Raw genomic sequence first — 27936 nt, forward strand, 5'->3', positions numbered from 1 at the left:
GCTAAGGTGATTCTAGAAGAGCTGAAAAGTACATCAACACACATACACAAAGCATTGGTATACCAATGGATATGGCTGTGACAGAGAAAGACATCGCATGGCCACATTCAAAGACTTTAGTGATTTAATGGAGCGCCAGTAGACAATCGGTTATTTGCTGTTATCTTGATAGTGGTATTTTGGGTACGACGTTGATACATTGACAGTGGGTAAGGAGATATAAGGGGTAGGGGTGTGTAGAGTATATAATAGGGGAGGGTTACTTGTGGGAGGAACCCCCCAGAAATGCACATTTTCAATGGGTTTTTTGGGCAAAACACATCGAAAAAATACTGGCGATGTAGGGACATAGAACCATATTTTGTATAGAAGGACATTGTATTAGCAGTCGCCTAGTGTAAAAGCACCTGATCAGTATACATATTTTGATTAGGAACATATGTGTCAGAAAATACCGCCGATGGATGGGCAATGGGGGTTTGGAGATGCCGCTTCTCTGGCTAATAAGTGGAGTTATGGCTGGCCTAAAACAGCTCCACTAATGGGCTGGCATTGATGTCTGGGAGTAGGGCTTTCCAGAGATTGAGCATGAGTGTAAGGAAGCAGGAGATGGAAAGGTTGTCAGGGAGAGGAGGATGCAGTCTGCCAGATAAAAGGGGGAAAGACAGTGGATAGATTTGTACATGGGGAGCAGGAATTCAAAGAAAGAGCAATTTTGAACAGCGAGCCATCTCCAGCATGGCGATGGTGTGTATATGACAAATCAATTTCCGGAGCACCAGTGGTCCAGGGATGAATATTGGTTTCTAAACCATCAATCAGCCCCACACCTCCAGTTCACAAGAGGGGATCTGATCAGACTCGAAACACAAGTCAATTATAGACCTCCTTGTCCAATTTTGGTATCGTGGACGGAACGGCAGGCTAATCTCTGCAAGGTCGTGGATCGTTGGTTAGTTGCAACACAGCGAAAAAATACAATTATTACCTAATGATAAAAGTGACTGTCCAGACTAGGTTGTACACAAATATCTACTTTATTATTATTGCAACAGAGAGTTCTAGCACACTACAAAATACAACCCATCCTGTAAAGGAACACAGAGAACAGACAGATTCACGAAGGAAAGGGATGCACTCTGGATACTGACGGGAGGGTAGTCGGTAAAGCAAGCAGTCTTAACTGTTCAAGGCTATTTGGTTTTAGCACCAAGGGAGCAAGGAGTTTTAAATGTCACTAGGGGGCTTCAGAGAAGGACCAGGGGCACAGCACCAAAATGTTCCTGGTGCTTGAGATGATCTTGATGCTTGACAGCGTCAAGTCGGTTCCAGGATTTTTTGCAGCTCCTGTGACAAAGTTCAAGATGGGAGACAGCTGCAGGTATCAGACAGCAGGCAGTTCTGCAAGCGAGGCTGGATGGACGGCTGCAGGCTGGCCTACACAGCGGCTTGGGGTCAAGAATCGTTGTCTCTGTGCTGGTTGGGGGATCTGGAACGCTGGTCGAGGCTTCTTGGAAGGCTTTAGCGACTGCAGCGCGACAATAGTCAGTGGTGCAGCCTGTCGCGGTTCGAGAGCTCGATTGTCTTGAAAATATCCTTAAAAGATGGACGCTGGCTGATGCTTGTTGTGGCACTCCTCCTAGCTTCCTCGCAGGGCTTGTGTCATCCTTTAGATGGATGGCCCAAAGCTGAGGAGAGTGTTTGCAGCCAACGACCTTGTCCTTTGTTCAGAGACTCTCTGGCACTTCCCACCTAGGAAGCTTTCTAGCAGAGCCTAGAAGGGCACGCTGTGTGCTGGCTGGGTACTGGTTTTGGAGCTGCAGGGCGGGTCCTCTGGGTCTAGTATCTCCCTCTGTTGCCTGTGAGATGTTTAGGGGAGAGATCTTGCTTCCCTCATGGAAATCCTGGCCTTACCTCACTGCCGGAAGCTGTAAGGCAGACTATACCTTCAGCCAGGGATTGAAGGAGTCCTTCTTTTTACTCCTTTAGAAGTTGTCGGATGATCTGCTAAGTGAGGGATTCAGCCCTCTTTTAAAACCAAATGCACCCCAGTGATTGGTGCAGGCTAAGTCTACCTTAATAAACCCATCCTGGGCCCCAACAAACAATCTTCTGTTATGCGTGAGGTCATAACCAGAGTGCTTTGCAACAGGAAAGGTAAGGGGTGACAACATGTACTACTAATATCCCACCCATCTTCCTGTCTGTTGTGACTAAAAGTGTCTCTCTGATTAATTGAGCTCTCTGTGATGAAAGTGCAGGTTTCCCTTGAAGTTTGTGGCGAGAACAGACTTTCTGTCTCCATCAAATCACATACTTCTTGCCTCTGAAAGGGCGCTCCCTGCAGGGGATGCCTACTGTAAACAGTTGCCGCAGACATGACATTCACTGCCCTTCATGCAGAGGGGTGGGAGCTCGCTTCAAGCTGACACATTGCATATCAAAAAGGTGTTGGGGTTTCTTGCCCTTTGTTAGTTCTGTGAAAAGGCCTCTTTACAAGGCCTTCTGTAATTAACTCTCATCAGTATGCGCTGCCACCACACAGAACTTAATAGGCTGGGTGGATCCATGGAGCCTTTGATATTTTCATTAGACTGGCCATGGTCGGATGAAGATGTTGCCTTCCCCCTTTTTGAGATGCTTTTGTGTACCCATGGCTGTCATATTCCAGCTAAATGTGACGGCTAAATGTGACGGGGAGGACTGCGCCTGTAGGCTGTGTCCCCCAGGAGTACACTTGACTATGTGACATTTTCTGAGGTTTATCTCCCATCATTCCATTTCTTACAACATTTTCAAAAAGCCCAGGTGAGCGCACATTCCCCATGCGGATGGTCAGATTCCTCACATAGTAGAAGTGTGGGAGGCTCAGGTAGGGTGCTCAGGGTATTAAAACCGTTTAAGGAAGAGACTGTGTAGAGGAGAAGACCAAGGCATAGGCTACAACAATAATCAGGTTTGCTGAGCAGTAGGATACAAATTGGAGTTTTGGCTGAGCGTTGGGTGAGGTGGAGACAGGTTCTCCTTATAAGTGTAAGGTTAATCCTGACAGTCATGGCTGTTGTCATAATAACTGGCTGTTCTCTATCAAAAAGGATCCTAAGATTGCAAGCCTTAAGTGAGGCAATGCGTCAGTCCGTAGGGAAGGAGATGACAAAGTGTGATTAGCATGTGAGGCAGGGAACAAGATAACCTCCATCTTGGAGGAGTTTAGCATCGGGCAGCATAGGGCCACCCAGTGATGGATGCCTGTGAGGCAGCTGGGGATGGGTTCAGAGATGCTAGGAATGAAGTCTGGAAGGGAGGGGGGGAAACTTTCTAGGGTCAAGAACAAAAAGGTCGTAGTGAAATATCCATAACAGAGAACCATTCTACAAGGAAAGTGTGAGCAGAGAACCAAATCCATATCATAGTGTACGGGTTTGTCCTCGGTTTCTCTGGGATTACAGCTGCCCACGCTCCCAGTTTTTATATGATTTCAGGGGGGCTTGGAATCCGGTCCTTCATGCATCCACATGAAGGTAGTCTCGGTGCAAAAAAGGTATGGAATCAGACACATTAAATGATGGGGCCTGCGGAACTTGGACCTCTTTCCCAGCCTCCCGTAATTGGGAGTGATCTGCTTAGTGACTTAGGGGGTGCTGACTGTACATCCCACAACCACCCCCCTTTCCTGCCAGTGGACGCCTACACGTATCCTTTTTCTAACACAAGGTGCTTTCCTCTGATTTTCACTTTTAGATCTCAAGGCCATGGGTAGTTGGGATCCGGTGAATATCTTTGGAAGATGTAAGCCCCACTTGCCTTTGTAAGTAAATACACTTCATCTTGACACTGGCAGCCAGTGTAGTTTAGCCCCTGCAAGAGAAAGTTCTATAGCCCCTTTTGAAAAACTGAAATTAGAATAGCAACACTGTTCTGGATGCATTTTAATCTTCCCGCATCCAAATAACCAAATATGGATGAATCATATCCACAATACATTTCTTTTAATCTGATGGTTTAGTGTGTCTTTTTTAAACTGATATAGTCAGAATAAAGACATCACTGCCATTGCATAGACATCCTATTAGCTGGCAGTGGCATTTTGGTGTTTCACCACTTGCTGGTGGCATCCATAGGTTGTCTTGCCATGGTCCACTCTAGACAGACTTTGCACCCAATCGGGCAAATGTGTTTGATGGGAGAAACTCTGAGTGTTTCTTGGCCAGTCTGAAATCTTAATTGTGTGCCTTAACCACGTCCAATATCTACTGAATGAAGTTAAAGAGGTGAAGCACTTAACGAGCTTCCTACGAGGAACTTAGCACAGCATTGCACACTTGCATCCTCAGCATTATCAATGCACGAATGAAAAACATGACTCGTATTTATTTATTTATTTTATTTCTTGGATGGCGCCACATGCCCATGGGCCCCAGGGCGCAAGCAAGAGTGTAGACACAGGAACGGTACAGACAAAACATAACAAAACAACACAGGGTGAAGCAAAAATGATCAGTAAACAGTCCAAGGTCAAATCAGATAGAAGAAGGAACATGTTGACTGGCGAGCATGTGAAACAGAAAAGACCCTTACATCCCAGAATCATAGTGTAGATGATGTGCTGTGCTGAGACAAGTGGCGGCTTCTCCTCTGAAGAGGATCCCTAACGCAGGAAGTGTGATCACTGAGTTGCAGTGCCAGATAATCTTGCAAGATTGTAATGAAAAGGTCTCGCTGGGCAGTCAGGTGGCACCAAGCGCTCCCCCAGAATAATCGCCACACAGTGCATACCCTCAGGAAAAACTATCACTCAGCTTCTGCATGAGACTCATCAACGCAACACAGCACTAGACTGTAACCCCTGCTGGCGACCACGGCTGGGCCTATCCGTTCAAAGTGTGGCCAGACCTGGTATCTCACATCCAAAGCACAATAGAAATGTTGCGCAGACATCCCCGCTATTTCACCCCATTATCATTGAAATAAAACATTGCTTTGGTTCAGAACTGCAAGAGTTTACTTCCAGGTAACTCACACTGACTATTTAGAAAAGCGTCCTTGGGGAACACCCGTTTTACTTAGATGCCTAAAATGGACCTCCTAATATCCCTCATGTTTGTATGACACCGTTATTTGGTCTCGGGAGGATAGCTCAGGGGCAGCGTGCTTGCCTTGGAAACAAGACGACGCGGAGCTCCCCGGCTCCGCGCTTAGAAATCTCTGGGTACTAAGCGTGTTATAAATAACCAATTATAATTATAATAATTAGGGTTTCTAAGAATAGAACTAATAATATGGTACATGCCCCTCAAAGTATGCAAAGGCCACGAGAGCCAACTTCCTGTTCAGAAACCCGGCAACTGATGCAAATATATAACAGAGGTCCACATTCATTATTTTAATAATCTATTCTCTCCCTCAAATTTGCTTGAGAAATGCAATGCATTGATAACATGCATGGCAATAAATCACCAGTAATGCTGACTGCATGCAATACATAGATTCCCTATACTAGCCAGGACAGCCAGTAGGGTAAGTTGTCTTGCAGTCCTATTCAAGTAGTCCTGCCGGAGTACATAGCCAGAAGTCCAGACTAGACCTTCAACAGATGTCCCTCAACCTTTGTCACAGGAAGAACAATCCTGGGTAGATGGTGTTTCGGAGAACAGCTGCCATGCAGGAAAGGTAACCGTAAAATGAAATGGAGCAAAATATTGACAGAACCATAAACCCAGTTGGAGCGATGCCATAGAGGACAGCCAGGTCTGGCAGCTGTAGGTAGAAATTCTTCAATCTGTTAGCCATGAAAAAGCCATAAGGAGAACCATAAGGAGAACGAACAAGACCAAATTCATGCGGATAGCTCAGGGGCAACATGCTCGCCTTGGAAGCAAGATGACACTGAGCAACACGCAGAGCAACACAATTGCAATTACACAATAAAGAAGTAGGCCATGAAGCAGAGCCCAGATGTAGTGACACATAAAACAGAGATTGCAGAGCTGCAGGAAACATGTAGAACCAACAGTATATCAACAAACTAGGAATGCGCGAGCAGGGACGCAGAGAAGCACCGGCATCCTTCTCCCTTTGAGGTCTCAACAAAAGGAACAACCTTGTAGCATTGGAGTCCAAAAAAGTGGTTATGATGTTCTTGGTCGCCTAGTCCTCGTGTGTCAGTAAAGCAGCCAGTCCCCTCAGCAAAGCGTGACGGCACAACAGTGTGCACGGCTGCAGAGGAACGTAAAACCGGAAGTGAACAGCGAGGTTGAGGAAATGGACCTGGCATAAGGGCGGGTGCACAATATATTCACAACCAAAATACATGTATGGTCTAAAGTGAAAGTCAAAGCTGCACATGAGCTATTTACAGAGAAACAGTTCAAGTAAAAGCGGATCATTGTGCATAAAAAAAAAACGCACGAATGGTAGCCTGGAAACCGAGAACAGGAACGCCAAGCAACCGGTGTTGGCGGTCTCCGGTGATCCGCCTCCGTGAGCCCCCCACCCCCGTGATAGTAAGACATGGAGACAGTGATGTTGTCGGTGTGGGCTCCCCGGTGATCTGCCGTCACCAGGAACCGCCCCGTTTATTTAACAGCGCACGCGACGGAGTGAACGTCACTCCGTCGCGTGCGTACCCTTAAAGGGGCAACGCTACACTCCTCCTTTTCCATAACAACAAATTGGAAACAGGAGTACCTAACTAGCACACATCTATCACACATATAACTCTGTAAGTTTCAACAAAACCCCCATTTATTGACAGCCACCCCGGATCCCCCGTGGGTACCTGTCCTGGCCTGACCATTAATCCCCAGTCAGCCTCCCCAGCTCAGTCCGTAACATAGTCATTGAGACGGGCAGGTTTCCCACGCCCTGATCTCAGGGGGTACCTCCTGCCACCGTCCCTGGCTGGTGTCCCTGGACCGGGTCCGCCTCGAGCCGGAGACTTCACTGCGGAATTTTCTCCCCCACCTTCATCCAGAGCGCCTTCACCTTCTCGGCTGTCCGGGCTGTCCACTCTGGGGTCGCCGATCTTCCTGAAGAATGACGCATTCCTGGTTACCGATGAAGTTCCATCCGAGGCTGTCACCATCGACCCCTTGACGGCCACCACATCTAAGGGAGCGGGTTCATACGTGAGAGACAGTTTTCCATGGGGGTGACGATTTCTCACCAGCACCTCATCTCCCAGCGCGATGTGTGGGGGTCTGAGGCCCCTCCTGATGTTCTCCATCTGTGTCCTGACCTGTCTGTCCTCTTCCACCTGCTCATTGTCGATGACGGCAGGGTCTCTGTCCCCCACCTCCGGTATGACATCTCCCGGGGACCGCTGGACGAGTGCTTCTGCCGGAGCCACCCCCGTTGACGAGTGAGGGGTGGTTCGGTAACCTCGTAGGAAGACGTACAAAGCCCTCTGTAAACACTCCCCTTTTCCATGGGCAATTCTGAACACCTTGTTGAGAGTGCGCATCATGCGCTCGGCCTCCCCGTTGGCGCGGGGCCACAGTGGGGTGACCCGCCGGTGTTGAATGCCATACTCCTTCATGAGCTCGGCAAAACTCTCACCCTGGAATGGGGCTCCGTTGTCAGAGCACAGCACAGAGTGGAGGCCATGAGTGGCAAAGATCTTCTCCAGCGCCACCACCACGTTCTCAAACGCCACTGAGTCTATGAACTCAACTTCCGGGTACCTCGACCACTCGTCGACCACCACCAGAAAATGCGTACCTCTGGACGTGGATCCAGAGTCAGCGTGCACCACTTCCCATGGTCGAGTCCCTCGGGGCATTGCTTCAATGGATGGTTCCTTCTGGGCCGGGGCCGCCGCCTGGCACCACACGCAAGAGGCCACAAACGCCTCCACCTTTCGCTCCAGCTCAGGGAACCACACCTTCTGACGGAGGCGAGCTTTGGTCTTGGGGGCCCCTTGATGACCCTGGTGCGCCAGTGCGATGACCTGTGCCACTTTGGTCTGGGGCACCACGATTCGTTCCCCTCTCAGCAGTAGCCCGACTCTGAGAATGTTAGTTCCTCTCTCACTCTCCACAATTGCTCGAGGGCGATCCGGGCCTCACATGTCCTTCGTTCCACAGCCTCCAGCACTGTCTTCCAGGCTCCTTTCTGCATGGCCTCCTTCAGGATGGCGAAGCATTCGTCGCCTCTCGACGCAGCCTCGAGTTCCTCCACCTGCATGGAGTTGGGTGTCGCAGTCTCCACGACCAGGCAGACGTGCTCGTCGGCTTCCTCCGCCGATGCCGACTCCTGCGAGTCGTTTCTGGAGTGTCGAGATAGGTAGTCCGCCGCATTGTTGGCACCAGGACGATAGATCAACGACACTCCATACTCCAGCAGGGCGAGCATCCAGCGCTTAATTCTCACTGGCGGGCGAGATGACGAGCCCGCCATGATCGGCAACAGCGGCTTGTGGTCCGTGACCACGGTCACGGGACGCCCCAGAATATAGAGGTGGAAGTGCCGACAGCCCCACAGCACCGCCAGGGCTTCCCTCTCGATTTGGGAGTATCGTTGCTCAGTGTCGGAAAGGGCCTTACTGGCGTAGGCTATTGGTCGGACCTCCTGGTCTTTCCCTACTTGCGTAAGCACCGCCCCAAGCCCATATGGGCTGGCGTCCACCACGATTTCCGTCTGTAGGCTCGGGTCGAAAAACGCCATGGTGTCATGCGCCGCTAAAGCCCCTCGGATATCGTCAAATGCCGCCTGTTCCAGAGGGCCCCACTGCCAGGTGGTGTCCTTCTTGGTGAGCGACCTCAGTGGCTCAGAGCGGGATGCGAGATTCCTGATGAAACGGCCGCAGTACGTGACCATCCCCAAGAAGCTCCTCACCTCTGCAACATTCTCAGGCGGGCGCGCCTCCTTAATGTCCCTCACTTTGCGGGGATCTGGGGACACCCCATCCGCCTTAAATACGAACCCAAAGAATTCGATCGTCGTCTTCAGGAATTCGCACTTGTCCTTGTGCAGGGTGAGGCCCAGCAAGCGTAGCCGTTCAAAGGTCTTGGACAGGCGTGACAGATGCTCCGTCTCCGATTTGGCGTACACCAAGATATCATCGCTAATATTAAGGACGCCATCAAGATCCGCCAGTGCACCCCTTATGATGTTTTGAAAGACCTCCGCTGCGGAGGACACCCCAAAGCTCAGTCTCTTGTATCGATAGAGACCCCGATGTGTGGTAAAGGTAGTAATATAGCGGGATTATGGGTGCAAGACCACCTGATGATAACCCGATCTCAGGTCGAGCTTGGAGAAGAACCTCGCACCTTGCAGTTCCGCAATAATGTCATCGATGGTGGGGGTGAGGTGTCGCTCCCTCTTTATGGCCTTATTGGGGAGCCGCATGTCCACACAGATTCTCACGGCATCTGGCTGCTTGGGTTTGCGTGCGATGACGATGGGGGACACCCAGGGGGTGGGGCCTTCAACCTTTTCAATTATGTCCAGCCCCACGAGGTTGTCAAGTTCGCGATCTACCAGATCCCTGAGATGGAAAGGAACCCGTCGGTGCTTCAGCACCACTGGTTGTATAGATTCGTCGATATGGAGCCGGACCGGCTCACCCACCAGCTGTCCAATGCCCTCAAACAGGGATCCATGTTTGGCCAGGAGGACCTGGATGTCATCTAAGTACACTGAGTAGGCGAACGTGACGATACCCAGTGCCTCCGCCGCGGCACAGCAGAGCAGGGTGTTGTCGCTCACCGGTGTGACATAGAACCTAGCCCGTATGTGTGAGTCACCATACTGCACATCAGCCACGAACACACCGTCTAGAGGCAAAGGCCGGTCCCCGCCGAAGGCGAATATGCGTGCTTTCGGCGCAGCCAGCGCGGGCGGGGCCTGCATGGTCTTATAATGCTGGCGGGCCATTACATTTACGGATGCGCCAGTGTCCACTAGCATCGGCACAGAGTCTCCATTAACCAGCACGTTGCACCTGGGCTGTCTTTTGGAGCGGGACTTGAGCACGCTCACACTGGACACGAAAAACACGTTCTCCTTGTCCTCTTCCTCCTCCACCTCATCCTGAGGGGCCCCTTCGTCACCCTGGTCCACCTGGGCAACGTTGGAGGTCCTCTGGGGCCGGAAGAAGCCGGCTCGAACTGGTCCCCTCGGCACAATCTTGGGGGTGGCAGACCTGCACATTCTGGCGAAATGGTCAGGGCCTCCGCATCTGCCACACTTGACTCCCGTTGCAGGGCATTCCGCGGGGTGCGGGAGATCGTACCCACACTTCGGGCACGAGGCATTCGACCCCTGCGCACGCTGGCTCTGAGTTTCATGGGGCGCCTTAACCCGCGGCCTCTTCCGACCGCGCAGACCTCTTCCATCTTGGCTGGGCGAGCACCCGCTTCCATCCTGGTTGCCCGCAGTTCCGAGACCTCGTGGCACCTACCCAGTTCTAGGATGCGAGGGAGGGTGATGCCCGGCTCTCGCAGTATCTGGCGTCTCAGTTTCCCAGAGCTGCACCCCTGAATGAGTTGGTTCCGAATCATAACCTCAGGGTCGTTCCAGGCACAAGGTGCTGCCAATCGCCGCAGCCGCCCAAAAGAACACATCCAGAGTCTCATCATCTTTTTGTCGAGCCGTTCCCATAAGAAAACGTTCATAGTCCGCATTGGCCATCGGCAGAAAATGATTGTGGAGTGCCTCCTTCGCCGCCGCAAACGATCCGTCCACCGGCTGCAGGGACATAAATACCTCATGCACCGCAGGACCAGCAGAGTATAGGAGAGTGGCCAGCTTGCCGTCGTCCGTTGTCTCCATTGTGGCCCTGAAATACATCTCCAGCCTATCCATCCACATCTTCCACCTCTGTCCCAGGCCTGATGGAGCACCCGAGATATCAAACTCAGGCATTGGCTGTAGGGACCCCGGTGGTTTCGGCGGAGGAGCAGGCGGAGGTACAGGAGCCACAGCAGCAGCAGCAGCAGCAGCAGCCTGATCCATGGTGGAAAGCGCACAGGCACCCCAAAGGATTGAGAAGAAAGGGGCCGCAACTCACCACCAGCCGTGATCTTCGTGTAGGTGTCACTCCAGCCGGCATGCAGACAATGAGGTGTCCAAAAGTTGAGTAGAGGAAGAGACCCCTAGTGCAACAGCAGGCTTTCCATGGAGTCTCCGTGCCTCTGCTCAGTAATAACAGTGAAAATGTCAAAATTTCCTTTTGGAACTGACATGTGCTGTATTCAGCGATCATCCGCCGCTGAAATTTCCAAAAATTGTGGCCGGATGGCTCACCGACGCTTCGTTATGAAGCCGTGAGTCTCCGAGGCCTATTGATCAAAATGTCCGCCGGCCGCGTGCGTCGCTTCGTTCTCTGCGGTCGGAGTTCGTCGGAGCGTTCACATGCGATCATCTGCGCTCCCGACGAAACTCCCCGCCTGTCCCAGGAAGCGATCCGGGCCTCGTCGCCACTGTTGGCGGTCTCCGGTGATCCGCCTCCGTGAGCCCCCCACCCCCGTGATAGTAAGACACGGAGACAGTGATGTTGTAGGTGTGGGCTCCCCGGTGATCTGCCGTCACCAGGAACCGCCCCGTTTATTTAACAGCGCACGCGACGGAGTGAACGTCACTCCGTCGCGTGCGTACCCTTAAAGGGGCAACGCCACAACCGGAATTGGTATATTCTGTAGCAGAAGGAGCTAGAGCAGTGCATGGTGTCTCATGGCAAAAGGTTGGCTACAGCACAGCCCTGCACATCAAGGACAGAGAGCTCCTCAATGTCGCTCCCACAGGGAACGTCATTTATTTATCTATTTATTTAGAACATTTATGTAACGCCCACATTCGGGGGTATCAAGGCGTTTGTACAGATTCAGCTAGGAAATATGAGATATTATTTATAAAGTGCTTAATATCCAGAGGTTTCTAAGTGCGACCTGGGGATCGAACCTGTGGTGCTCCATGTCGTCTTGCTTCCAAGGCGAGCACGTTGCCTCTGAGCTATCCTCCAGAGACATATAGACATTATACAATAAGGTGGTACATGAGGTAGAAACCGTCAATAGAGACATTAGTCGTATTTGTGGAAGAGACAGGTTTGGATTCATTTCTTGAAGATGGTGTAGGAGGTTTTGGCCCTAATATGCGGTGGAAGAGAGTTCCAAAGATTGGGGGCAGTGACGGCAAAGCGATGATTGTGGCACGGCTGCCCCTGCCCCTGCCCCACCTGCCTTCAATCTCCACAGTTTAGTTTTGTGAAGGGCCAAAGGAGCATGGGAAGAGAGGTCACCTTCTTTGTGTGAGACGGAAGTGCAGTGTCTTCCTACGTCTGGCGTACGCTTCGTACGTGCAAATAATAGTAAATCTAGCTGATCGAAATAGGCCATTTATCTTCTTGAAATTGTTTTCCACGGTGAGCAAATCATTTCTTGTGTTTTTTTCCTAAGACGGGAAATTCATATTGATACATAGTATTTTGTATGAGCATAAGATAGCAATATTGTATACGTCTGACATGTGAATGTTGTTGTCTCCTTGTTTGGACAGGATGTTGATGATAAGGAAATGGATCACACACGATTGTTGAAAGACACAAGTCTCTTTGCTCTTTGTCTCTGAGGATGTCCTAATTAGCTCGCAGAGACAGGCTAGGAATGTCATCAGTGTCATGCCGCTGTCGTCCAGTTGTCGCTTGCATCATGGCTCTCAACTAGGCAGAACATCCTCCATTTCTGGAAATCACTGATCATAAGAAGGCATAGAGAATTTGTAATGAGCTGAGCCATTTTTCTCTGTGGAAGACTGTGGATCTTTGGAGATGATCGTGTGTTTTTTGTGGCCATGGTTCTCCCGTTCCCTTGATGGGCCTGTTGTGAAATCCATAGTCTACGCACTGTTTGTGTTTTTTTTGTTGTCAGTTGACAGTTTTGTTGGAGCAAACTTGTCCGGAATTCAACGCTTTACACACGTGTCATTATTCAATTTGTAAGGGATTGAATCTCACCGTTTGTCATGGCCTCAAGCCTAAAAGGGAGCTGTCTTTTTGAACTGACACGTGTGTTCACAGATTTCTTTGCTCACACCAGGTCCCTACCCTCGTTTGTCAGCTTCCCTCGCAGCTCGGTTGCAAAGCGACAGCATGTCCAGTGAACACGAATTCCTCCAACGCAGCCCAAGGAACTCTTGTATCTCCGCAGGTAATGGCCCCCATCTCTAACAATTTGTATTTTGTCTTTGTGGTAAAAATATTGATTTTTTTAGGAGGTTTGTTGAGTTGCAATTCATATCCAAGTCATCTTCGAATGCAAGAAACTGGAGGCCTTCACGGAGTCTAGCCCAAGGCCAGACTAAGCGGTACCATCCCTCGACACAAATCTCTGTCCATTCCATAACCTCAACCCAAAAATCTTCCTGGTGATATCTACCTGAATTTAATATCTATGTACCATACTATGGAAATTGAAAGATATGACCAGAGACGCCATCCACCAGTTAACCCCAAGATCACCTACACTAGAGATAGAATAGCAAATTCCTCCATTTCTTGAAGTGGTTGGAGTGTATGGTGGCGGGTTTGGTCAAGAATAGTTTGATGTCACTCTTCTGGTACGGGGATATTAAGAGCCTGTTGCGATCATTTCTAGGCAGACTTTTATATTGAGTTTAGGGTACAAGGAGATTTTTGGTGTGGAAAGTATGACCTAGAACCACCCGGTGCCGATATATGGCTAGATGGTAAGATTCCATGTCAACTATTTGGAAAGCTTAAGTGGTAACTTGAGTTGTTACACAATTATGCTTGCATGGCATGCTCCAGTGTGGGCTGTTTATTGGAAGGCTTCAGTGTGACCTATAGGTCAGCATGCCCCTTTGCAAACTACAGTTCGGCATGATTGAGTGCGAGCTATAGATCAACATCCTCAAGTGTGAGCTACAAATCTGCATGCTTCATTGATTGGCATGCCTAAGTGTGAGTTATATTTCTGCATGTTTCAGTGCGAGCTATAGTGTGGCATGCTTCTCTGTGAGCTATAAATAGGCATGCTTCATTGTGAGCTATAGATCAATATGCTTAAGTGTGAATTATAGTGTGGCATGCTTCAGTGTGAGCGATGATCAGCATGCTTCAGTGTGAGCTATAGATCAGTATGCTTAAGTGTGAATTATAGTGTGGCATGCTTCAGTGTGAGCGATAGAATAGATCAGCATGCTTCAGTCTGAGCTACAGAACCCAGTGACGTTCTGGTGGTCAGGCCTGTGAGTTTAAATACATTGGGCCTCATTATGACTCTGGCGGTAGCCGTGCTGATAAAACCGGCATGGCTGCCGCCAGAGTCATTTTTTTTCCAGCGCCTAGGAATTAATTACAGCCCCGGCGGACCCGGTAATTACCCATTCCCGGGCGCCGGAAAAAAATGCTCCCCATTCCCATTCGAGCCCCATAGGGCTCAATGGGAATGGGGAGGCCGGATGCACCGGCACCATTGAGAATGGTGCCGGTGCATCCGGCATGGTCTGCTCGCGGGTGCTGGTCCGCCTGCCAGGTCAGACCTGGCGGGCTGACAGGCACCCACGAGCAGAACTCGTAGTTTGCCGGTCTGGTAACAACAGTACCGGCAAGCTCACTGGTACCGCTGTTACTGGACCAGCAAACTTGTAATGAGGCCCATTATGCCAGGAGGATATTTCCTTAGGAATGGACTTTGAGAGCTGTCACCATGTGAAATAGAGTTGTCAGAAAGCATAAATGCGGCATAAGGAGTCATCCATGTGGTATCTTGTGGTGTGTCAATGTGGAGAGCCCATGAAGCCGCCATACCCTGCATGTAGTACATCTTTTCAAACATCCTGAAATGCAAGCCAGGCAGTCTAATATGTTCAGCTGAAAATGATTAGTAGTGGGTGAAAAATCTGCCCGCCACACCATGGAGAAACTACAAATCCACCCGGTAGTGCCACAAAAGGGTAGCTGCAGCCCCAGACTCTCTGGAGTTGGTGGTGCAGCTGTCATTCAGATTGCTGTAAGCTTTTCGGCCAGAGCATCAGGAACCTGCTGGACTATAATTGGCCAGGAATGTCCTCGTCTGACTGTGGCAGTCACTCCTGGGCTACTCTGATGCCATGCATTCAAGCCAATGAACACTTCTTTTTTCCAAGCACTGGATGGCGGAAAGAGCCACAATCCAGCACCAGTGGGCAGAGTAGAATCTAGGATGACTCTGCACGTGTGCACTCTGTGCAGAATATTCCACCGATGCCCCATCAGGATGGCACCATGATCCCTAATCCATGCACTGGTGGATGTGGATATTTGCCATACATTTTAAATCATTCTTTGTAGAAGCGGAGTATGTTGGCTTGTGGGCACACTTACATATTGAGGCGGGCGCGCAGGCAGTGTTGACCCCTTGGAGACATTACATGTGATGTTTAGTTTTGTTGAATTGGAACTTTACTAAATACATTTGCTGTATTCCACCTTGGTAGGAAGAAACATCAATTTTGAGGCCATCCTCGCCTACCATATGCATTTCGCCTCTTCATGGAGTGGCGGTTTTGGTGACCGCGCCATAATCCCTTGGCTTTTCAACAATAATAAGCGATGTTGGGTGTTGTTAATAGAGCACATTATTGTCAGCATTGTGACCTCACGCCGCTTAAGGTTGTCTGAAGCTGAAGGGATGGTCTAGCAAGGGGAGAGCATGGTATTTAAGGTGTCCCTAAAAGAGAATAGTCTAACCTTTTCTTAGGAGTTGAGGGAGTGGATTCCAAAGCAATGGGTCCTGATGTGAGAAGACATGTTCACCCATTCTTACTACTCTAATAACCTGGTTTAACAGTCACTTGTTTTCGTCACTCTTAAGGATTTGTTAGGAAAATAAGGTGCTAGCCTGGAGTGGAGAACGATGGGATTAGAGCTAGGCTGGGCCTTGCGTGCTAGCCTGGAGTGGAGAAAGATGGGATTAGAGCTAGGCTAGGCCTTGCGTGCTAGCCTGCAATGGAGAAAGATGGGACTAGAGCTAGGCTAGGCCTTGCGTGCTAGCCTGGAGTGGAGAAAGATGGGACTAGAGCTAGGCTAGGCCTTGCGTGCTATGCAAAGGGTTCTGAACCTGATCTGCCTTTCCAGAGGAAGCCAGTGAATTTACAGACTAGATGTGTTGAAAGCTGCTGGCATTGGCTATCACCCAATCCACCATATTGTATGTCCTCTGGCACTTTACAAAAACATATTTAGGAGCGGCTAAATAGATACCATTTCCATAGTGAGGGGGTGATATGATTAATGGAATGACAGCCCTATCTGATGTGGATGGTTGACATTTGGTAATAGCTTCCTAAATTGAATCAGCAAGAGGAAATGTGGTTGTACAAACGGGTGGACCTGATGATCATCTAAGTAGACTCCTAGATCCTTTACATCCGAAGAAGGCTATGTCAAAGATGACCTCAAGAACACACCAATTCTCATTGACCGTTCGAGAGTATTTATTATAATTTTCAAGGGGGTCCAACTAATGGCTGCCCCTCTCTCTCTTGTCTTCCTGTGTACTTACTGCCCCATCTTAGCCCAGACTCCTCTAAACCTCAAGATAATGGTCACTAGAGATTGGTAACACCTACTATCTAAAATCTTACCGGCTAGAGGTGAGGGTTTATCCATCTTTCGCCCTGAGGGGTTCTTCTGAAGTGGCAACCTATCCTAACAATTGCAAGGTTTCTTCAACAATAACAGTGATGGTTGTTTTGAGCCAATCGCAGACACTCTGGTCATTCACTTCCTCCCTTCCTATCCATTCCCTGATCTTATAACTCCTCTCTCCTCCCACTTTTACTCAACTCAAATACCCCTTCTATCGCGCTACTTCTCTCCTTCCATACCCCGCTCCTCTCCCTCTTATGTTACGCATTCTCACTCAATCTCGTTCTAGCTCCTGCCACCCCTCTATGCTACTCGAATCGCACACCCCTCCCTTGCCCTAGACTCTCACCCCCTCCTTGCTCCTCTACTCTCACCCCTAATTGCTGCCCTACTCTCACCCCTCCTCTCTCTACTACCCTTACCTCTCCTCACTCTGCTGTTTTCACACCTTTTCACTCTGCTACTTTAATTTCTTTCTACCTCTGCTGCTCACATCCCTCTTCTCTCACCCACTAGCACTCCCTCCCACTTCCACTCTCACACTCTCTCATTCACAGCTTTAAATGCATGCACACAGTACCAATTTCTCTCCTTATCAATACCTCTCGTTCTGTCTCTCTCTACTCCAGCAGACTTCACCACTTCATTCTCCCCCTGGTGCACTCTCCTTGCTGGTCTCTTTGCCCACCACTTCTCCACCTGACCTCGCCCAAACCACACTCTCAAGCCTTTCACTTGCTTTCCTTTTATACTATTCACTTCCTGATTATAACTCCTCCCCGTGCCCCACTTTCATTGGCTCTATCGCTCACCTGACTCTGTGGGCCAATCTGTGCCTGTCTTTCCCCCAGGGGCTGGGTTACACATGGGAAAGTCTTCAAAAACACCATAAACAGTCTGTAATGGCTGCTCTGTGGGTCTTGACAACCTGTTCCAGATAACTGCAGTGAGTCATTTTCTTTTTTGACACTCTGCATGCTGTCTGTGCATGATACTGGGTCAAAGTCCATTTGAGCTGTCACATGTTCGGTTCCGGTTTGGGTGTTTCATAGTTGCTCCAGGTGTACTCTGGGAATTGTGGTTCTACATAAATAAAAAGAAGACAAGGGTTAGAAACCGTATTGGAAGGTATATGGTGACAGAAGGTGGTATCGTCAGCCACATTCAAGGCACATGGGGTGGTGGGGGAGGGACTGGGCCACTCCAACGCCTGACATCTCACAGCTCCAATCAGGGACTTGGAGAGTCGTGTCACAGCCCTGACAGATCTAGGTGTGGAGAGACAGAAACCACGATGTCTGTTTTTTTGTGGATTTAATTTCAGACAATTACTTGACATCCCGATGTTTAAGGTAAAGTTCATAGGGGTGGGGCGTTTTACCTTATCTTAGATTTGCTCTCAAATATGTGGTTTGTGAGCATCGTTTAAAAAAATATATATAATTACGTTTGCTAGAGGTTTTATGTAAACGTTGGAAAAACAGGGAAAAGGGTGGGGCCCTGGGGGACTCCACAACTTATTGTATCTCATTGTGAAGTGGTTGCAGGCCTGTAGATGGATTGAGAACTGTCTGCAAGGAAGGCTGCAATACAAATGAACACTGCTTCTTTCCTACTCATATTTTCCAGTCACCTAAAGGTTTGATAATTCACAGTGCAGAAGGACCAAGGATCGACACAGAAATCAACTGAAAGGCTAAGGTTGTCTAGCACAAAAGCCAAAACTGATTCTGTTCCTTTTGCGGGCCTGAACACAGCATGTCCATTTGGTCAGACTCATCAACAAATAGTTGTAACTGATGCATAACTGTGCACTCCTGCATCTAAATCAGATTAGGCATAGAAAGGAAATTCGCTGGGTCCGCTGGGTCAAGATTTGGCTTTTCAGCGGCAGGGTGACTACAGCATTTTTAATAATTTCCTGAGCATAACTGTTTATTAGTGAGGTTTGATCGAGGTTCTTATCTGATTCACAGTTAATCAGATCATCAACCGAGTTTTAAAAAGAAAAGCTGGCAGTGGGTCCAGAGGAGATCAAGAGCCCTTACTTGCAACAACTATGTTTTAAAAATCAGCCTAATTTGGTAATGAGAAACTAGCTAGGAGGAGCTTCCAGGGAAGCACACCTTCTTTGGAAACAGAGTTTGGAGTAAGGGAGGGGGAAGAAATTAGGGCAGAGCTGGGATTTCCTGCAACAGATGTTTTTAATTTTCGGAATTCAATATGTTGTCAGCAAGCCACAATGCGCTTTACTACGGGTTAATAGTATTGGTAATGGCTAGGGAATTAGAGTATTCAAAATAGCTCTTTTGGTGTATCTTCAGCCTTCTTTGCCTGAGTACTGTAGTATTCCTTTTTAGCAGAATAAATTAACCTCTAGTAGTTAGGTCAATGCTGGAGTACCGCGTGTCACTCTTCCTGAGATTGGGAGGACCTTCATCTGTCTTTGAGTTTCTGCATAGAGTTTTCTCGATTGATAGTTGAGCTATAGCCGGGAGGCATTCTAGGCAAGTGATTGTTAAATCCTGCCTTCTTTGGGCATTGACTGTCTAAAAACAAGGTCATCTCGAAATCAAGACAGGTCAACATTGATCATTAGTACCTGGCCTGCCGGTGCCACGGGAAACACTGAGCGTGGATTGGCTCAATTGTGAGTCTTACCACAGTGTGATCCCGTTTACGCATTAGCGTGCATCTCGCGCCGGGTCTGAAAGCCTCCTCACTCACCGCCATACGCTGCAATTTCTGTGCATAAACTCGCAGAACCTGCGAGGCTGCTACAACGTGCTGCAGCTTCCAAAATAGCCCGCACTATCACTGAAAAGTGCTTTCACCTTCCGTTCCAACCATTATTCTGCTTTTACTTTTTTGTTGCACATTACCTCCCCATTCATTACTACGGATCAACTTGGCCCAAAATGGCGCTCCGTTGATCCGTAGTAATAAAGCAGTACGCGCATTTACTGCAGCGGCTGCCTTTTCAAATGGCGAAACAAATGCTGATTGAAAAATATAACAACACCATTAGTATAACGGGCTAAAAACCCCAGAATACTAATGGTAATAAGCCCCGAGCCAGCGGGCCATTACCGCCTATGCCCCCGGGGCCTCTGTTAAGGCCCTCGCCACGCTTGGGTCTATAACTATGAGCCCTGGGGGCATTACCTTAGGTGGTAATGACCCGCCGGCTCGGGGCCTATTGCCACAATATTGGTTCACAGCCATTGAAAAAATTTGCCTAAATTCATTGTTCAAGATGAGTTGCAAGGTCTGACATACTGAAATTTTATTTCAAGATCTTTGATAGGAATATATTTGGAACAACTATGCTATGTTTTTCCATGAAAGATATTAAAAGGGATGAGTGGTCTGTCTAGAAAAAAAGAATAGGAGGGGCGGCTTTATGCAAAGATTATTTCTAATAAGTACCTTTTTATGAGACATTCCTTAGAATCATTTGTTCAGATTCAAGTTGGAAAATTATCTAGCAGTCTAGTTGCGGTAGAGTTCGATGGATCATCAACTTATGCATTTAAATCTCTTAATATTACAAGGGATGAATGAGTAGTCATTATATTCGTGGCATCTTCTACTAAGTTATCTACAGAATTGTGGCTTGTATTTGGAGATCCGAAAGGTAGTTTGGAAATATGAAGTGTAGGATAGTGTCCAAGCACAATGGAAGAATCTTGACGCATTATAGTTTTAAGGATGCCTCCACAAATCTCCAGGAGAGTCCATTTTGCTTTCCTCTTTGATCAGAAATCACATTGGAGTTTATATAAATTATTGTTGATTCAAAGTACTTTTTAATTTGCTTGTTGATCTCCTTAACTGTCACAGTTTCTAGTCGTAAGTGTCCCTCGTGAATTTCCTTAGTTTTTACATTTCTAGTTCTGTTTGTATGATTCTAATTTGTGCTTAATATCTGATAGAATCTCAGTGAATGTCTCTGCACTAGTTAAGCTAGTGATCTTGGTACTCAAGTCGTCTACCTCTTTCTGTAAATGGTTGATGTTACTCACAAGTTGTTGTATAGCTAACAAGATAAGGTCGAGGGAAGAATCTGCTCCCATTTATATACAAAATCCTTGTTCTCTTTACAAAGAGTAGGTCCAAACAGGATCTGCAGGCCTCTGGGAATTCGTTGGGCTCGGTAATATCTGCCTAATGTCAAAGCACGGGCATCCTCACAACCCTCCTCAGAGGCATTAGATACATTGATAAAGTGGATTAACCAATGCTTCATTATCACGGATATGACGTGTCATGCATGTCGGTCACGTGACATTCACAATGGGATATTTACAATGCGATGTTCACAGCACTCGAACAAGAGCGCGAAAAGAAGCAGGAGCACCCTATTGCAGGCCAGGGAAGGTAACTCTAAGAGGGGGACTTTTTAAGAAATTAATATCTACCTTGTCAGTTTGAGGCACATGTATACTTATTTGAGGCTTCCCTGCATTTGTTATTATTTTTTATCTTCAGTGTGACACTGTCAAGTGAGCGGCGTTGGCGTGCTCTTGATGAGAACACACTGGTCAAAAGCAAACAGGTATTTACATTTGGTTTTAATTGGGTTTGAGTGGTTCGGTGGAATAGAGTGTGCGGTATCCACATTATATACCTTTTTACAGCGTGTTTAATCGCATTGAACCAGATGTGACCATCTGTGTAGAGGGGTTCAGGGATCACTACAGGGCCCGGTTTTGCCAGGTTAGGCTGTTATGTTACTGGGCATGTTCTGGATATAATTGGCTCCCAATTGAGGTGGAGACCTGACCAATTGAGCAACATTGTATGTGTAATCAACGTACTAAAATGTATTCAGATTTCGGACACTAAGGATTTAGGTATTGATGCATATGTGTGTTCATTTACAGGCATATTATCCTTTTCGAACTCTACTCCCCGCTCTCTCTTTTTCTACTAACCGACACTTTGGTGTCTTAAAACAATTGCTTCAATGATGCACATTGATTGCCCATTCATTAATGAACATGATTATTTACCAATGGAACCTTTTCTCCTTATTTGAACAAGTATGCACATTACAATCTATGTGTCTGTATTTAACCACGCTATAACACATGATGGTGATGGGTTGCTAACCTGCACAATTCACACGAATGTCACAATAGCATTGGTTCAATTTTGTATCTCTTGAATATCAGAGCTTGCCCATGGTCTGACCACATTTCCGTGGAATGCTCCATATATATTCCCAGCAAACCCCTAAAACATATATCCTGCCAAAAAGAGTAACTAGTAGGAATTTAAAAAGGGTCCATCTAGAGGAATTAGAAACATGTCTAGAGCACATCATGGTCCTAACTCAGGATTCTGAACCACCAGAGATCTTGGCAACAACCTATAACTCTCAATTAAAGTGTCACATGGACAGAGTGGCTCCCATTAAACTTAAAGTGATTAGCGACAGGGCCTGCCGACAATCCTGGTATACTACCGCCCTGGCCAAGGGAAAAGTTGAGAAGAGACGGCTTGACCGGATTTGGGGGAAAAAATCCAAGTAGTGAAAACAAAGAAGCCTGAAAATCACTACAAAAAGCATATAAAAAACAAACTAAGGCGGCAAAAAAGAACTTCTATAACAATGAAATTGAATCCACAGAAAATAATTCAAAGACATTATTTGAAATGTATAGAAGCTTGAGAAACCAAAATTACAGCCTCAACAGTTCATGCATACTGATGATGATTGCAACATGGTACAAAAGGCCTTCGCATGTAAAATCACATTGGCTCGCTCCAAGATCTCTAAGTCCTTAAAGAACAACGTGAACCATTTGCCTTACGCTATCCAGAGGGAAATCTTTCTGCACCCGGATGTCTCCTTTTCACGTGCATCGGAAGAGTTGCTAAAAACTCAAAAATCAACGTGTCCCACATCTTGTTTGGGCGAGATTCTACCAACGTTATTCATTTTACAAAATCCTAACATATTTGTCCCTTTCTTGACACGTTTTGTCAACTCTTCTTTCAGCCATGGAAATGTTCCAGATACTATCAAACACTTAGTGGTCACTCCCCTGCCAAAAAAACCTGGCCCATGCCCAAATTACCCAAGCAATGTGCACCCCATCACCAACACGCTTTTTCTATTGAAAATCATCGACAACATTGCAACATAACAGCTGCAATGCCCTCTGGAAAATGCAAATATCCTTCATCCAATTCAATCTGGCTTCTGCACAGAAAGCTTGCTATTAGACCTGCAGGCACATGTGCTTAACATCAGGGAAAACAGCAAATCAGGGCTTCAAATACATTTAGATCTGTCTCCTGCGTTTGATTTGCTAGATCATAATTGCTTACTGGACTTTCTATCCACCTTTAGCAGATGTTCCAGAGAAGTGACAAGTTGGATCAGTTCCTTGCTAGGCAACAGGAAATCGCAAGTGTGCTGGGGTGATGCTTCATCAGACTTTGAATAAATGACAATGGCATCCCACAGGGAGCATGCCTATCCCCAACACTATCCAGCCTACTTCTGCGATCTCCTCACCACCTTAGACGTTCACTTTACCAACTATGACAATGGCAGCTCCTTATGGAGCTGAGTGAACATTATAAGGCTGATTCAGCATAGCTTTATTACATCTATGGCCGACCTCCTTCCCATCTCTCTTCTTCCTTTTTCTATGAAGCTGTTGGAGTCTCTGGTATCCCCTCTCCTTTCCTCTTTTCTGGAATCCTCTACACTGCTCGACCATTCCCAATCGGTTTTTAGGCCTGGACGGGGCACGGAAAGTGTACTGATGTCAGTTCAGGATGACATGGCCAGGCTGGTTGATGCTGTTGGGGTGGGGGCCCTGATCCTTCTAGATCTTTCAGCTGCCTTCGATACCATTGACCACCCCACCTTGCTGAACCTCTTGTCTCAGATTGGGATTACGGGTCAGGTACTAGCCTGGTTCTCGTCATTCCTGGCTGGCCGCACTCAGGTTCTCTCTCTTCTTCCTTTACTCTCTCGCTCTTTCCACCTCACCTGTGGTGTTCCACAGGGTTCTGCCTGGTCGCCGATTCTCTTCAACATATACATCTGGCCCCTTATTTGTCTCATCTGCTCCCTCTGCGCCAGGTGCTACTCCTATGCCGACAACACCCAGTTTTTGATTCGTCTTGATTTAGATCCTACTGAGGTATTGTCGCGCTTCCATCAGTGCCTGGCTGCTGTAAGCGAGTGGATGGGCTAAAACTGGTTGAAGCTGAATGGGGACAAGACAGAAGTGATGGTGGTGGGTGGCCCCCTCATCCTTCACTCTGGGTGTCTTCTTTTTGGCCCTCCTTCTTGGGTCCCCTACCTGTTCCAGTGATGAAGCTTAAGAACCTTGGCGTGACCCTCTCTGCCTCTCTGTCCATGAATGACCAAGTCTCTGCCGTGTGCAAAGTGGGTCACTTTCAGCTTAAGACATTGAAGAGGGTTCTTCCATTCTTACCGACCTCTCTCCATCCACCAGTTGTTGCTGCCATGGTGCTCAGCCGGTTGGATTACTGTAATTCACTATATCTTGCACAGCCTAAAGGTTTAATCCAATGGCTTCAGTGCCTACAAAATCTGGCCGCCCGTGTTGCCACCGGGTCACCTTATGGAGCACATATTTCTCTGGTGCTGTATGCCTTACACTGGCTCCCTGTTAGTCAGAGAATTGAGTTTAAAACACTCTGTATCGTGCATCGAGCACTCCATGGACTAGGGGCAGAATACCTTCAGTCCAAGTTTGTTCACTACTACGCCCCCCACACCTCCGCCCGCTACGCTCAGCATTGTCGGGTCTGCTGGTAGTCCCCTCCTTTCTCTGTAGTCGCTGCTCGAATGTGGAACAATTTGCCACTTTCGATTAAGGCCTTATCCAACCATCTGGCCTTTAGAAGGTCTTTATAGACCCTGTTATTCTAACTTACGGTGGCCTATAATTGGTGGTCATCTTTCTCTCTCCCAAAGCGCCAAGATACCTCTAGTGGTTGTGCGCTCCAAAAGTGAATATATATATATATATATATATATATATATATATATATATACATATATATATATATATATATATATATATATATATATATATATATATATATGTATATATATATATTGTGAAAGGACAAGGCAGAACTAATGATCTTTGGCTCGATACAAGCTAGAGCTAAATTATGCTCTGAATATTCCTACATGAGCATTGAAAAAAATTGTATCCAGATTAAGGAAACAGTTAAAACACTAGGGGTGCATATGAACGCCTCAGTGAGCTCTGATGCACATATTGATGGTGTGGTTGGTAGTACACAGTACCAACTTGCGGTGTTCAGACATGCATAACCACTCCTATCTCTCAGAAACTGGATAACCTTGGTAAGAGCAATCATTATGCCCCGCCTAGACTACTGCAACGCCCTCTTGGGTGGGGCAAATGACAACAGCATAAAGAGATTGCAGGTATAGCCCCAGATCTTTTGGTTGTAGCCCCGGATAGAAGCTCAGGGGTTACAACCAAAAAGGCTAGCTAGCGCCCAGTCCCGACAGTCCCAAAATTAGCGTAGCCCCGGATCTTTTCCAGATCTAGCAACACCCGTGGTTACGTCTGTCCGATCTTGCAAGTCCCCGTGTGTACAAGTAGCGGCTTGATGCTCGCAAGCTTTCGGCGCTCTATAAATACGTAAATAAATAAACTAAATAAAACAATGACTACCACCCGATGTATTGTTGTTTGTTTTGGGTCCATGGGGCCTGTCCACTACTTCCCATACTCTATGTAGAGCGACTTGCCCCAATGATGGACGAATAGCTCGAGAGGCTGCTTCCAGAGGTCGTTTTAACGCAATGCAGTTTGGTCTTTTCTTGGCAAAAGTCTGGATGTAATCTGTTCAGGTTGCTGAAAACTAGCTGAGAGTGGAGGAACACTATAACCAAATGTTTTTCTAGCTAGTTAGCTAGACTAAGGGAGTGCAACCCTCACTGTCGGCTTTTCGGCCAAGGTCCATTTTGTTGTCATTCTTAGTCTATCCCTGATGGGTAACCCTAAGATTGTTTGTTTGTGTTATCAACAGGGGGAGTCGACCAGAAGTCTGCTTGGAGTGTTTCCCTTGAGATATAGCAGTAGGTTTTATCAGTGAGTTTCTAGCAAAGTTTGGATTTGAATATTCCTCAATGTTGGTTCCCTTTGTGCAACCCGGAGCGTAGCTCCCATAGCATTTTTGCCGGTGTGTATTTTCTTGCGTGCTGTTGCATAAGAAGATAAAGGGCCTTGTTATGCAGGAATACTGCTGCATTCATTTTACTGCCTCGCATTTTGGTGATAAATATGCCAAATTAAGGGTGAGCTCGTGGTGGTGTTAATTTCTATTAGGACTATATGGGAATTGGAGTATTGCTGCAGGGGTAATTCCATCCACAATAAATACACTATTGATTGGAGGTACTGTGGGGGGAAAGCATCCTCCAGCTGAGTACTGGGGGTGTGGCAGTGCAGTAAAAGGCGTGATAATTCAGTTATTGCCACTTATATTTTTTTTACCACAGCGCCATATTCAGAAAACATCAAGGCGTACAGGATAACATACTGTTTAATCAAGGCTGATTCATGGAACTGGCCACCGGCCAGGAGGATTGCACCCAAATCCTTGTGGTATGTGCCATATTTATTTTCAAGCAAGCAGTCTCCAGCTCCATTCCTGCCGAGCACCACCAATACCAAGTTTTACGAAAAATCAGACACCATGTAAAGAAATCCCATTTAGGTTTTGGGTATTTCAAATTCTTTGTGTGGATATCCTAAAAACATGGAGTGGATTTGACTCTCGAAGACCACAATTGGGAACCTCTGCTTAAGCCCTCAGATGTTCAAATAATGCACATCAAGAGTGTCGAAAGCGTTGCTTTTTACTTTCATTCAAAATATAATTATAAACAAGCACTGGCAATGGCAACTATTTGGGCTTTTGAGTAGGCACAGGAAAGTCACATGCCAGGCACTCCCATAGTGGTGTTAACTGGCCATCGATGGTAGAAGCTGAAAACTGGTGCAAATACATTGGCATCTAATAGAAGTGCCTGGCAAATACCTAATACTTATACACAAGCCAAAACTGTTGGCTATGCCAATTCTTGTTTTAACCAGACTTCAGTGAAGGACACACATAGGGCTTATAAATAGAGTGACTGTAGCCAGACTTGGTTAAGAGATTTTTATTAAACCAGTAACAAGTGTACAACTCCAATTAAGTCATGAACTCTCAGAAGACTGCTTTGAAAAAAAAAACATTGGCAGGCACTTTGAGTGCACAGTTTGATGATGAGGCTTGATTAAAGCGAGTTGAAAGAGTTCCCACAAGGAGGTGTTTTGGGCGGGAAGGGGTAGGAACTAGGTGTGAATGGCCATAGGAATTAACATCGCCATGGGCAGCCAGTGGGGGCAAATAACCAAACAACATATGTGTTCCTCATGCCATTTCTCCCTATCCCTACTCTAATTCAATCATTTCAACTTATAGGTGGTGCGAAAGCGCCATCATATAGACAGACTAAAAAGGACTGGGAAAGTGTGCAGTGCCTTGGAGTAAGGCAGTGCGTGATATGGGATCGAGGAGGCAGCAGCTGGCCAACAAGGATTCCAACCCCACCAGCTCCCAATTCTTTGAATGTTCACAAAATATATAAGCATGCACAAAAAACTGGCTTCCCTTAGCCACAGGAATCTACCCGTCCTGAATAAAGATAGAAAGAGACCACTTGGAAACCAAACCATGTTTCCATTGCTGCCTGTTCTGTGAAACGGGCGACATATCCTTGAAATACAAGCAGAAGCCGGAAATGAAGAACGTGTCCTTCCGTTCCAGCTGGCCTCCCCCCCCCCCCAAGACAGGGGATTTTGTGTCAAGGCAGATTAAAAACAAGCCATTGATTCTGGTGACTATGTAAATATGCGTGAGTTTGTGGTGGTGGAAAAGCGTGTCGTGCTTTTGTACTGTCCGAGTACTTTCAGGCTATTCTTAAGGTTGGATTATGTCAGCAGTCTGGCCAATCGCAGTTAAATAAATTCTTTTGGTGTCATTCACTTTTGGTCGATTGGTGCATAATTTATGTCAGAAATTTTTACCTCAATCAAAGTATTGTGGCAGTTTTGGCAACAAGCAACGAAGAGACTGACCAAGTTGTGCGATAGTGATTGCTATAAACCTTTATTTTTTTTTTTTTTAAAAACTATCTGTCCGTAACTCTAATGGGATTTCCCTACCTAAACTAAAGAAACTTGGGTGCTTGTCAGGAAGCCACTGAAACTACAAATCAAAAGGGACTGTTCCAGTCCAAAAGCTCCCACGCTATC

At 47.2% G+C, this 27936-nt stretch overlaps 1 protein-coding gene across 13 annotated transcripts in view; it reads left to right on the forward strand.

Annotated features, from left to right (window-relative positions):
- The window catches only part of TRIM9 (tripartite motif containing 9), a 554912-nt gene that overhangs the window by 473081 nt on the left and 53895 nt on the right, over positions 1-27936 (forward strand). For 8 of the 13 annotated variants that reach the window (XM_069638944.1, XM_069638942.1, XM_069638939.1 and 5 more), the window contains one exon: positions 13041-13151. The exons of the other annotated variants lie outside the window; for them this stretch is intronic. In XM_069638944.1, the coding sequence (XP_069495045.1) occupies positions 13041-13151 (111 nt within the window). The remainder of the gene's footprint in view (positions 1-13040; positions 13152-27936) is intronic. 13 annotated transcript variants of the gene reach the window in all.

Source organism: Ambystoma mexicanum, chromosome 14, assembly GCF_040938575.1.
Source record: "Ambystoma mexicanum isolate Mex_15411 chromosome 14, UKY_AmexF1_1, whole genome shotgun sequence".
NCBI lineage: Eukaryota > Metazoa > Chordata > Amphibia > Caudata > Ambystomatidae > Ambystoma > Ambystoma mexicanum.